The 13,904-nt window shown below is 38.8% G+C and overlaps 1 protein-coding gene across 15 annotated transcripts in view; it reads right to left on the bottom strand.

Annotated features, from left to right (window-relative positions):
- Window positions 1–13,904, bottom strand: part of SCEL (sciellin) — a 175,696-nt gene that overhangs the window by 84,257 nt on the left and 77,535 nt on the right. For all 15 annotated transcript variants that reach the window (XM_043581021.1, XM_043581111.1, XM_043581136.1 and 12 more), the window contains 3 exons: window positions 11,841–11,958; window positions 8,598–8,657; window positions 4,299–4,367 (listed from right to left, as the gene is read on the bottom strand). In XM_043581021.1, the coding sequence (XP_043436956.1) occupies window positions 4,299–4,367; window positions 8,598–8,657; window positions 11,841–11,956 (245 nt within the window). In that variant the 5' untranslated portion in view covers window positions 11,957–11,958. The remainder of the gene's footprint in view (window positions 1–4,298; window positions 4,368–8,597; window positions 8,658–11,840; window positions 11,959–13,904) is intronic.

Raw genomic sequence — 13,904 nt, 5'->3', positions numbered from 1 at the left:
GAATGTGGGCAGAAATGTTGTTTGCACTTTCAGACCCATCCTAAAACCTCTTGTGTAATCATCTATGCTCTTTCTTCCTCTTCCACTATAGTTTTTGGTTGCCCTGTGTTGAAGATGGAAGCATCAAAACATGAAAAGAACTTAGGTCTCTGAGTTGACTTCATGGAGCTGAGACATCCCCTATGCTTCTAGCCTATCACACTGGACTCTGAAGAGAATGAACAGTAAGCTTCTGTTGTGTTAAACCACAATAGATTTGGGGGCAATAGAGGGAACTTGTTAAAAGAGTCACTCTACCCTGGTGAATTAGTTTACTGTAACTAACACATTGAGTTAATAGCCCCTACTGGCCATTAAATCTCAGGTCTCCTAGATGTGTCTGTCCCTTGTGTCAGAAAAGACAAATCAGGAATCCTATACTGCAGACCCTCCTTCCCTTTCTTCTCTCACGTTAGATAGAATAGGAAGTTTCTTCCTGAGACACGGAGCTATCCTGGGGAGCATTCTGCAGGCTTGCACAAAACTAGGATGTAGAAAAATTAGGTTCAGGAAAACAAAAGGTCAGCAAAACTTTTCTGTTGATCCGACATTATGGATCTACTATAACTTTCTCTAAACTTTTAATTTTACTGTCAACTTTAGTACATGGCTTTATATAAGCTACTCTTGGAAAGATGGGCACTAACTTTGCCTCATTCTAAAAAATAATTAATGTGGGAGAAAATATGATTTAACTGTCATAAATTTAAAATGATTTCAACTCATGATGTCATCTTGATATGTGTAACTAAAATATGGGGTAAATAACTCTCATACATTAAAATGCTATGATTTAACTCCAAACAAGGTTTTGTTTATAGTGCATAATGCCACAAATTGATAGCTCTTGAATGCAAAAAGGAAGGAAGGTTGAAATCTTCCAGAGCTCCATATTCTCAACAGACTGTTCACAATATAGGCTTTAACTTGTACAGGCTCCTAGAATCCATGTATAAAAAACTCATATCTAAGGTGATTGTCAGGCAAAGGACTATGAATATATACCTTTCACTAACTGCTACTGAGCCTCTGGGATGTTTCTATTTAAAGGGCTCTGCAATAAACCACTGTGAGTACCATAAGTAAGATGTCAGATGACTGTAAATCTTAAATCTTAAATGTTCCTTGGAGGGGTGCCTAGATGGCTCAGTCAGTTAAGCATCCAGCTATTAATTTTGGCTCAGGTCATGACCTCACGGTTCATAAGATTGAGCCCCACATGAGGCTCAGTGCTGACAATGTGGAGCCTTCGTGAGATTCTCTCTCTCCCTCTCTCCCTCTCTGTCCCTCCCCCACTCTCACACATGCTCTCTCAAAAATAAATAAATAAATTTAAAAATAAAATAAAATTAAAAAGAATTAAATGTTCCTTGGAAACTCTACTCAGACTTTATATCTATCTATGAGACCCTAACATGAGACAAAAGTAATCTTGGGAAATTGCTACTCTGGTACATGGAAAACAACAATTTATCTAAAGTAAACAGATCCTTAATATCAAACATTCTCCATGTTTAAATAAAAGCAAAGTCTGATGTTAAAATTAAATGAAGTTACTCAAAATGCTACGGTGTAAATCTATGTAGGCAATAGTGCATGTAATAATAAAAATAGCTACCTACTCTTTGCTGCTTACTGTATACATGTTAGTCTCTACTCTTTAAAACATCCTCACAAGGGAGGTGTAATTATTTTCATTTTATAGATGAAGAAATGGAGTCTCAGAGAAAGTGGATGACTTTTTCTTGGTCAACCAACTAGGAAGTGGTTTGTCTCCAAAATCGTCCCAGTAGAGCCCAATGTCCTACATCTAATTTTGTAGTGTGATAGTTTCAACACTCATCTGTTGGGTCAACATGTCTTCCTTCACTTACTGTTCTTCACCTCCAGGATCTCTTCTATGCCACTAGGGGGATCAGTCTATGAGTAATAGTGGAGGGAACTGTAAACCACCATTCCAATACATATGTCAGTTTCTTATTAGGGAGATTAACTTTACTTTGTATTTCTCTTGAAAATTAAGTTTTTTCCAACTTGTGTATGGAATAGGTTGTTTTGAGAAGCGTCAATCTTAGAAACAGTAAATACCCAAATATGCTAAATAGCAGCATGATCGAAAGACCCAAAGGAAAAGTTACATTTCCACAAGAGAACACTAGAGGTCACCCCAACCTAGGTTTTTCAAATTAGTCAAACCACCTTTAGGATTTGGGCCATATTGTACGCTACATACGTAGTTATTTACTTATGTTTCTTTAGAACACCTCATACTTTAACCTACATATATATTTTTAAAAATACAACTCCAAAGTGCTTTTCTTCTATTCATTTAAAATAAATGCATTATTTGGAGCATGTGACTTGATCTCAGGGTTGTGGATTTGAGCCCCACGATGGGTATATAGATTACTTGAAAACAAAATATTTTTAAAAATTAAAATTAAATAACAAATAAAATAAATGCGTTCTTGAAATGCATACGCACATGTATACCAGATGTTGGTTGGTCATCCTCCTCCTAAAATTATTTCATATCTTACATTTAGAGTGGCCAGCATTATGAAAATCTGACTCCTGCTAATAGGACTTGCCTTTCTGTACTGATTCCTGAGTTCTCTCCATCACATCTATTTCCACACTTAGAGGATGTAGCATACTACTGGAACTCAGGACTGCCTGGGGAATGAGCTAACCAAACATGCCACTAAACTTCTGGGTAAATAAATCGGGTAATCTCTGGCCTCATTTTCTGGTCTATAAAATGAAGGACTTTTGGGCTAGATTAGTGGTTCTGAATTTTGGTTGCACATTAGGATCACTTCATAAGCTTTAAAAATGCCCGACTCTCACCTCAGACTAATTAAATCAGAGTTTTGGGGGTGAGGGGTGGTGGGACCAAGTTATCAGTAAAGTTTCAAAGCTCTCTCAGTGATTCTAAATTGCAGCTGAGGCTGAGAACAACTCAACTGATTAGTCTGTAAGGTCTAGTCTAATTCATTGCTAATGAATGAATTAGGCTCTGTCTTGACTGGCCTAATATAGACCTTCAAATACACAGCTTACAAAGCCTCCCACCTATTGCCCTTTCTTGAGGCATAATTATCTCACTTCCAGATTCATTCCTAGAAATAGGGTTTCCATCTTCAATTAATGGTGCAACAGGACAGCCCTCAAGGCCACCATGAATGGACAGTTATTTTGGCCCCTCTTTCCACTCAGTGCCATGGAGATGAGATCTTGCACAAATACTCTACACACTCATTTTTGTTGAGGCTATTAATTACAAGAGAGAAATTAACTTCTTAGGAACACCAGTGTGGATTAGCCTCTATTAGAGAAACTGGTTTGAAAACCTATGAATAGTGCAGAAGTATATACATTTCCTACATGAATTAATACTGGCAAATACTAAGTATAGAATCTATAAGATACCATAAATTACAGCACATCTGCTTAAAATACAGCAGGTGGCATTTTTGTCTACAATGACAGCATATCTTTAGCTACAGAGAATGACCTCAACTGTCTATGGTCTCAGGTGTCCATTGTCTAGACTCCAACTAAAGATGTTAACTTTACTCTTTATATGCTTATTAAGCATCACTACCAAATATAAAATAAAAGTGTGAATTGTAGCATTTACACTTCAATCTAAATAGACATTGCTCAATTTTCTCCATAGAAATGAGCCCCTTCCCTCTGTGTAGGAAGGAACTAACAACAGGCACAACACAATGGACCCTTCTATAAGCCATATGGGGACTCTACTGCCACCACAAAAATAGTTTCACCTTGTAAAGAGCTAATGGCTTTATACTAGAGAGGATAAAAATGATTGTATTATTATAATTTACAGTCTCTCCATAAAAACAGAAACTGCTGTTTTTCCACCAGGGGGATGGAAAGACCAAAAGTCAGAATGAGAACTGACTACTCATATACACAAAAATAACTAGATTCTCCATTTTAAACCAAACAGTTTCCATGGAGTGTCCACCCTACTTATACCCAAACCAGTTTCTTCAGAATTGTTTTTATCAATCTAATATTAGCAAGATTTTAGGAAAACAGAATATTGAGTCAAGATTTTGTGAATTTTGAAGAAGGTAATTCGATCTGAATAGCCCTTCTGTCCCTGGATATAAAATATCTTGTTCAAAACTTACTTTTGCAAAGATTTAAATACTGCATGCTTGACAAAAAAAGGGGATTTAATACACATTATGCGTTCTGCTTACATGATTAAAAAAACATCTTACCTGTCTAAAGTGTCATCAGATCTGTACCGACTAATTGTAGCTTTTGGCTCATCTCTCTCATTTGCTTTCCTGTAGCAAAAAATAGTTACAGAAGATCAAATAAATTACCAAGAAGTTTATAACCTATCATGCCTTTGGTAAAATTTTGGCCTATTCAAGTTGGAGATGTACGTGTTACCAAGGAAAGACAGCTTCAGAGTATCTAAATCTTCCAAGGTTTTGATTTGGATGGAATAAATTATGGCAAACCCAACTCCCCATGCTAATAAATAAATTCTTCTCTAGGTCCAATTATTTCTAACTTCAATGTAACATATTTAAATTAGAGATAAGGATAGGCAAAACAAACAACATGATATGCAAAATAGTTAATAACTAATATGTACTCTTGTCAATACTGTTGACTTTTACATCATAGGACTTAAACAAATAGACTTAAAATCAGCTATGTTTTGTTTGCGGAATTTTAGTAGCACCCTACGCCAGGTCAACAGGCTAAATACAAATAGCTTTATTTAAACTTCAGCACCGTGGACAGGGTTGAAAAAGAACTTGCTGAGTGAAGGGAGAGGGAAGAAAGGAAAAGAAGGAAACAGGAAAAGTTGGAAAAAAATGAAAAGCAAGTGGGAGAAGAGAGGAAGGATAGATGTAAGGAGGAGAGGTGAATAAAGGGAGAGAAGGAGAAGTAGGGAGAAGAGAGACAGAAAGCAAAGAAAGTTGAGGAAGACAGGTAAGCAGAACAAAGGGAAGAGGAAAGAAGACGAAAAGGGAAGAGAGGATAGGAGCTTCAAAATAGGAATCAAGATCATCAAAGCAAATGGGAATATCTTGATCAGACTGCAGCAAAAACAAGCTGTTTAATGCCTTATATAGCTCTGTGATACAGAAAAAGCAAGCTCTTTGGGGAATTATGCCATGATTCACTGTGTTTGCATTTCAAAGTATCATTTGAAGCTGACAGATCAAAGATACTGAATCAGAAAATGTACTAAAACAGTATATGCACTTAAAATTTAATTTTTAACTTGATATCGTGTACTTTTATTAGACAAAATTTTTAAGGTACATAATATACTATGCACCGTGTTGGTGACCATGAGGAAATCAAGAGTAAAAACTACGGACCCTACCCTCGCAGAGACAAGTTAGATGTGTACATACAAAAGAACAAAATGGCTTGTGTCATAAAAAATGTTCAGGTAAAGTGCAAGGAAGTTCTAAGGTGAGACAGTTTATTTCTCGGTAAAAGAATCAGAGAGGGCCTTATGGATAGGGTGCAGTTTGAGCAGGGCTTCAGAGGATAAACAGATGTGAACATTTTCAAACAGAAGCAGAGGGAACAGTGTCTGTTGATGAAAGAGAAAAGTAAAGACAAATGCAATTGCCTTTTATTTTTTTAACGTTTTTATTTATTTTTGAGAGAGAGAGAGACAGGGTGCAAGCTGGGGAGGGGCAGAGAGAGAGAGGGAGACACAGAATCCGAAGCAGATTCCAGGCTCTGAGCTGTCAGCAGAGAGCCTGACGCAGAGCTCAAACTCACGGACCACAAGATCACAACCTGAGCCAAGTCAGACACTTAACCCACTGAGCCACCCAGGCGCCTGCAACTCCCTGAGTTTTAAAGCAACCTCAGAGTGAAATCACAGTATACTCCACCATTGTGTTTAATGCATGAATGCAAAGGGGCACTGCGGGGCCATCTGGTCCCCTTCTGTGAAACAGCCCCTTCTCAAACAGCCTCCTTTGTGTCTCATTAGCTGACTTTATTCTTCCTAGCACTTATGGCAATACAAACACGTTGTATTGTGTTTATTTATTTTCAGTCTCTCCCGTCCTCCATCTTCAGCTAAGATGTGGGTTCTATGGAAGCAGGGACTTTGTTTTGTTCCCAGTCCTCAGGCCAGTGCCTGATTGACAACTGACCTCTCTGCAGGTATTTTTGCTACCAGGCTTATTTGACTGGTTTAAACAATCTGGCAGAAGTACATGGCAAAATTTCTTAGTTTGTGCATACTGTGAAGCTGTTATCTAAGGTAAGGAGAATATATTGTTTATCTTCCCTTTCCTTTATTATCAGTCTGCTCACAGGAAGCTTTTGCACATGCTGCCACTTCTGCTGGAAGCACTTCTCCTGCCCACCAGCTGCCCTTCCCTACTCGGAAACCCCTCCTCATTCTTTGAACAGCAATGCTGACACCAAAGACCTTTTTCTGGGTGGCATCTATGATTAATTCAAACAGACTTGGGCTCTCTCTTCTCTATTCCCATGGCACTGTCACACACTTCCCCAATAGCACTTCCATGGTAGATTTTAGTATTGTAGTCTATGGATCCATATGTTTCCAGAACCCTAAGGCCAAGGGTGGTGTCTTATGCATCTCTGTATTCCCAGCACCTGATACTATGTCAAGCATATGGTAGATGTTCCAAATGGTGTTCAGTACCTAAAGTGGGTACAGCCTCTGTGAAATGGCAGAAAAGGGCCAAGTGGGCATCTATCTGAGCAAGCACAAGGAGAAAAATAACCTGCACTTCCCTTCTAAGAACATGTTTTGAGACACTAGTTATGAGTCAACAGGAAAACATCATGGGCTCGCACATTTTTGTTACTGAAGATATAAGTTCAATGTGCTGCTTTAGACAGAATGTTGTCCACCAATAGGAAGGGCTCAGGAAACCAGTATAGTTTAAAATATAAATAAGCACATAAAGCATTAAACTCTTGTCCTAAAACACACTAAGAATATGAAGACTACTTTTCACTGCCATACTCCAAAACAAGTATATTTGTTCTTAATAGTTCCAGAGAAAGACAAATAAAATGGAGGGAACAATTGCCACTGGTGGCTGGACTGAAATAATCAGATTCCTTTTGTTTGGTCAAATGAGAGCCAAGAGGAAACCAGGCTGAAATCTTCAAAGTCATGAAGACCAAGGAGAGGGCAGAAGTAGTCACAGAACGATCAATCAGATGAACTAAGGCTGGGAACCAGAACACCCAACAGATTCTAAGAAGATTCTAAGCTCGGTACCCTCAGAACAGGTCAAAATTATGAACAGGTTTAAAAGGTTTAGAAACATTCATGAATAGGGGCGCCTGGGTGGCTCAGTCAGTTAAGCGGCTGACTTCGGCTCAGGCCATGATCTCGCGGTCTGTGAGTTCTAGCCCCGTATTGGGCTCTGTGCTAACAGTTCAGAGCCTGGAGCCTGCTTCAGATTCTGTGTCTCCCTCTCTCTCTGACCCTCCCCTGTTCATGCTCTGTCTCTCCCTGTCTCAAAAATAAATAAACGTTAAAAAAAATTTAAAAAAAAGAAACATTCATGAATAAAAATTTATAAAATATTCAAGGTGTCTACATAACTTTTTTCTTTTTTTTAAGTGTATCTATTTGAGAGAGAGAGAGAAAGAGAATGAGTGGGGGAGGGGTAGAAAGAGAGGGAGAGAGAGAGAGAGAGAATCCCAAACAGGCTCTGTGCTGTCAGTGAGGATCCCCACTCAGAGCTCCATCCCATGAACTGTGAAGTCATGACCTGAGCCAAAATCAAGAATCAGAGGCCTAACTGACTGAGCCACCCAGGAACCCCAAGGTGTCTACTTAACTTTTTAAAGTCCACGCCATGAAAAACAATCACACTCTTTTACTAAGTATGTCTTGGTGGCACACAGACACGGTCTACTGGACCAGATAAAACTTGTGTCTGATACTTGGGTTCTTTTGATGGGTGTGGTTGTTTGTATGTGTGTGAGCATAAATGTGTTTTAACAAGAATATTATCTGTGTATGTGATCAATCTTAGATCAGTTACATTATTGTGATTACGAGTTTTGCCTGATTCTTTCTACAATATGTCTGTCAGTCTTTTTACATTCGGTATCATTTAATGGTTTTCCACAAGCCTAGAAGTTTCTAAAAAGAAGGTACTGCTCATAAAGCAGGTGGATTCTAGGACTGTTATTTCTGTATTTTAGGGGTTCCTTTTCCTAAGGTTCAGAGATCTCTTATCCGGTCACATTTCTGTGAACCATTTTCCCATCAAGAGGGTCCTTTCCTTTCCCCATCAAGTGGGCTACCTCAGGGGATTGGTTATTCTACACCTCCAAACTGTGGTTCTGGAAGCATAGAGCTGCAGAAGCACAGACTTTGCCTTATGGAAACTCCTGATGATATCAGAGTCTTCCAGAATGCCAGGGAAAGCCTGAGGCAAGCCACAAATATTCAGTTTGTCTTGAACAAGTCTTCTCTCAAAACTATAGTCTTTGTGTTTCTTCTAATGATGTAACTTGTCTGAAACACCCACCTGTCCAAGGCATCATGGGAGTTATGTCGACTGAGCACCACCCTACCATAATTTTCATCTCTGCAGAGAAAGAACAAAATTAAGTCACATGCAAAGTTCCCACAGTATTTGGTAAATAAGGGAGATGGGGGAAGGAGCTCACAATTTAGGGCAAGATGAATTCATTTTATTTCAGGCATAAGAACACAACTATGCATTTATTTTTATTAGTCTCCCTTTGAAGGTGCATGATGAAAAGAAACAAGTTTGTCAGTACAAATAATCATTATTCTGATATATCCCATCAGGTTTCCATATGATTCAATAATGGGATGAGTATTTTTTTTTATCAGAGTGTGGGAACATGTACATATCTACCTTGTGTGCATTACAAGAGTGCTTTTCTGCAGGAAGGCAAAAGCTTTCTACAAAAATATTTTAAATTATGTCCTTTATACTCAGACATTTTCATTGGATGGACTTGATAGTTTTCCTTGACAAAAAGTAGGAAAATAAGTACCAATATTTGTGGCTAAGAAGGTGGATCATTCACAGGAGATTTAAACCATCTTTGAACCATGAGAATACATAGTTTGCTTTTTTTGGTTCTTAAAATAACCTTATGAGGGGCGCCTGGGTGGCTCAGTCGGTTAAGCATCCGACTTCGGCTCAGGTCATGATCTCACACTTCGTGGGTTCGAACCCGTATCGGGCTCTGTGCTGACAACTTAGAGCCTGGAGCCTGCTTCGAATTCTGTGTCTCCCTCTCTCTCTGTTCCTCCCTAGCTCATGCTCTGTCTCTCTCTCTCCTTCAAAAATAAATAAAACATTAAAAAAATAATAATGATCCTATGAATTAGGCAAGGAAGACTCTGTCACATCCATTTCACAGAAGAAGAAATTGATCAGAGATTTTGTGGTTTCCCTAAGACTAAAAGGTTAGTAAGTGACAGACGTGGGTCTAGGACCCAGATCTTTTTATTTCAAACCTCTGCTTTTTCCTACTGCTTAACCCTTCATACATAGCCTTCATACATACATAAACCTTCATACATAAAATCCCAAACCGTGTCTTTCTTACTTCGTACGGTGGACCTGAAAGTACAGGCAATTTTAGGAAATGTCAAAACATGTAGAAGAGCTTTGGGCATTGAACCAAAGCCAAAGAGTAAGTACCTGAACCTTTTTCATGTCAACCCAACCAAACCTGAAATACCACATTGTTCCTGGGTCTGCTCCCTTAATGTTTCTCAACACTCTGGAACAATTTGTAATAAAGCTGTACAAGAAACTGAGGTGGATAATTAAAAAGAAAGATGAACGGTGAGGTTGAAACAATCCCAGCAAATGTATACCCTCAAAAATCCCAAGAGAATTGTTTCATCTCTCTTGGTATCCCTTTCTCAAGCTTATGAGAGAGTAGCAGACACCAGACACATCCTTACCTGAAGAAGAATCGTAACACACAGCCCAGAAGTGGGCCAGTAGGAGTGGGCAAAGCATCAGAGCCAATTTCCCCTGCATTCAGCAGCTGGCACGTCCTCTAAGCCGGCTTCCCTGAGCCTTTATAAAGGAGGCACGCCTGGCATAAAACCGTCATTCCTACCAATTACAATTTGTCTTAGGCATCTCTGTTTTCACCCATCTGTGCATATATTCGCAACACAGAATTTATGATTCACGTTTGACATCACTCTACCATTAGGGAAGACAGAAATGCCATATTAGGCTCTGACAGAAGTAGCAAATGTGTTACTAAAGGAAATAATCGTTGTCCATGAATATTCACTCCAAAAGTCAGTGTGAGTCTCTAAATACACCTATATTCCCTTAAAATAATAATATTTAGTGACAGAAACTAATAGACATCTTCATTTAATGGTTACAGGTATGTCCCGCAAATGACTATATATGGGCAGTTTAGTAGAAAGCGTACAGTAAATATCCTGTAATGCACAGCTTCTCAACTGTAGCACCATGACACTACAGGCTTGATAATTTTGTGTTGTGGGGAGAGCCCTGTGCATCGTAGGATGTGTAGTGGCATCCATGACCTCTACCCACTAGATGTCAGGAGCACTCCCCAATTTTGATAACTGAAAATGTCTCCAGACCTTTGCAAACATCCCCTGGGGACACAACTGCCTCTGAATGAGGACCATCAGTGTAACAGAAAGACAACGGGTCATGTTAAAATCTCAATTCCATCACTTCATAGTTGTGGGGATTTGACAAGTTACTTAAACTTTCTGGGCCTCATATCCTTCTTCCATAAAATATAGGATGCAATAACTACCTTGTGTGATTTGTGAGATTTTTTTAATTTGAGAGAAAGAGAGAGCATGCAAGTAGGAGAGAGAGAGAGAGAGAGAGAGAGAGAGAGAGAGGAGAATCTCAAACAGGCTCCATGCTCAGTGTGGAACCGGATGCTGGGCTCAATCCCAGGGCTGTGAGATCATGACCTGAGCCAAGATCAAGAGTTGGATGCTTAACTGACTGAGCCACCCAGGTGCCCCAAGATTTTGTGGTACTTCATATGTAAAGTATGTACCTAGTATCAAGTATGACACATAAGAGGGAAACAAAAAATATATGTATATGTGTCATATAATTTGTAATAAATATATCTGGGCTGGACAAATGTCTATGTTGGCAATGAGGTGATATACCTACAGTTGTAGTTTTTAGGTCTATAACATATAGCTAGTAGAAGCAATGCTCAAAACAGACAAAACTTTCTTGGTGGCCAATGTTTTCCCTTACAAAGTAATATTACATTTACCACCCACTGAGTACCTAGATATATATGACCATTGGGACTAAAATGAATTGAGAATGCATTGACTTCGTTTGCACATATCAAAATTTTAGATAAATTATTATTAAATTTGCAAATTAGGAATCATACTATTATTTGTTTCAACTGACATAATTAACATGCATCTGGAATCTCCCTACCATGGATTGAATATTATCTTTTGGGAAACTGGAAAGTCATGTTCTTTTCTGTTTATCAAATAAACACAAATGTCTATTCAGTTCTAACAATGAAACTCTGCTTTTTCTCCCTGATGACTCACATCCTCTTTGGTATGTGGATAATAAAAATGGTAGAGATAGTCTTGAAAATCTGAAAGCTGATATATTAGGTCATGTAACAGTGTTTTAAGGAACATGCTTGCTTTCCAGATGGCCGCTAGCTTCCCAACTAGAGAATGGCTCTCCCTAATTGTCCACATACCCACCCTCTCCACACCCTCTTACTTTTCTTCTTCAGGACGGTTTTTGATCCAGCTGTTATCCTGCAAGAAATTCCTTCTTTTGTTCACCTCGTGGAAACCCTGTTGCCTCAGTGTGATCCCCTGCGTGGTACTCTTCATATCTGTCAACAGAAAAAAATAAGAAACTGGGCAGTGTAATTGCATGGGGCTGAGAGTGAGTTTGTTAACCTCGATGTCTCGAGAGGCACATCTGATTGGCCAGCATCAATCTTCTAGACTGACAAGGCCAGTACTGTTTCAAAGTAGGATGTGCTGGCAAGAAAGAACAAATCCCACATCTCATCATCAAAGATAACATATAAAATTGCTTAGGTGCCAACTGAAACTGACAGTGTGGCATTCAGGAGGCCTCGTGAGGCACCCAGGAATACAGAACCATGGGCTTGAGATAAACCAAGCCAGGGTTTGATGGGTTGGCCATTTTATTTAAAAAGAAATATGCTTCAGAAGTACACACAAGATTTTTTAAAGTACCTACTAACTAAAAGTCAAGCAGGTCTGGTGCTTTTGATTATAAGTAACTGAATTATTTAATCTCAGGGGAGTCAGAAGCCCAGAATGTCCCCCACACAAAAGAACATTTGTATTGATTTTTTACAAAATCTTTGAATTGCAATTATATGAGTAAAAGCTATAACACCCTTACATTTTCCTGAAGTCTAACTTGGCAATGCTAATTAAGTTAGATTGTTGCTTCTAAACATTCAATATCTATATAAAAGAATTAGGAGCTATGAGTTGTTTTTCTCATATACTTAAGTTTTCTGAGTAAGGAAAATATTATCTACATTATCATTTCCTGTGGGAGACATTTTTCTCAAGGTAAAATTTGACATGCTGCCTTCCAGGAAGGATCTAAAAGAAAAATAGAGAGAGGGAGATACACGACAATGACTCTAAGAATCTACAAGTGACTCTTTCATTGCTAATAAAACACATTTTTCAATGACATTAAGAAAGTCACATGATCTGGTACAACAAATACATGACATAAAGTGCTCCCTAAGAACCAGAGAGTTCGTTGATTCCAACGTATTTATTTTACAGATGTAAAAATTAAGGCCAAGGGGCACCTGGGTGGCTCAGTCAGTTAAGCATCCAACTCTTGGTCTTGGCGGTTTGTGATCCCACAGTTCATGAGATCTAGCCCCATGTCAAACTCTGGCTGACAGTGCAGAGCCTGCTTGGGGTTCTCTCTCTCTCTCTCTCTCTCCCTCTCTCTCTGCCCCCCATCCTCTCTCTCTCAAAAGAAATAAATAAACTAAAAAAAAAACCGAAATTGAGGCCAAGAGCAGTTAGTGTCCCCTATATTATATAACAAGCAATTGGCTGAATGAGGCCATCAATTAACTCATTTATTCAATCAATAAATATGCATCGAATGCCTATAGTATGCTTGGCACTAAGCCAGGAGCTGGAGACAAAAAGATGAGTGAAAGAAATGTTTGCTCAGGTCAATAGGGAGATAGTGACATGGAAGTGTCCCCTGGGGAAGCCAAAGTGAGTAACAGGGTTGAATTATGACTTTGTGAGTCCTAGACACTTTTGCTTTCATCAGCCTCTTCCCTCACACACACATATACACACGCACGCACATGCCCACACCGTTAAAAATTATACTTTACAACTGTTAGTACAAAAGTGAAAAATAATCCAGGTTGGCTTCATTATTATATATTATTATTATTATTCTTAATTTTTTCTTCTGTTGTTATAAAGAATTAAAATTAGAACCTTTTTGTAGGCTTCTAAATGTATACTAGGCCGTAGGCACTGCTTTTGTCTGCTTAATGGTTATGTTGGCCCTGGGCTTTCCTGAAATGTGACATTTTCAGTTTTAAAACAGAAAAAGTCCTGGGCAAATGAGGATGTGGATGCCTGGTCCCCCTACGAGGTATATTATGTTTTTTGCAGAATCCATCCAACCATACAGTGTATGAAATGTTGGAGGCACATCAGATCTCAAGTCAAAAGCAAGTCATAGGCCCAGCTTTATCACATCAAAGTTATGTAACAGAACCACATAGTCTCCCTGTAAAATGGGCTA

Source organism: Prionailurus bengalensis, chromosome A1 (assembly GCF_016509475.1).
Source record: "Prionailurus bengalensis isolate Pbe53 chromosome A1, Fcat_Pben_1.1_paternal_pri, whole genome shotgun sequence".
NCBI classification, from domain to species: domain Eukaryota; kingdom Metazoa; phylum Chordata; class Mammalia; order Carnivora; family Felidae; genus Prionailurus; species Prionailurus bengalensis.
This window is presented reverse-complemented; position numbering and strand designations above follow the sequence as displayed.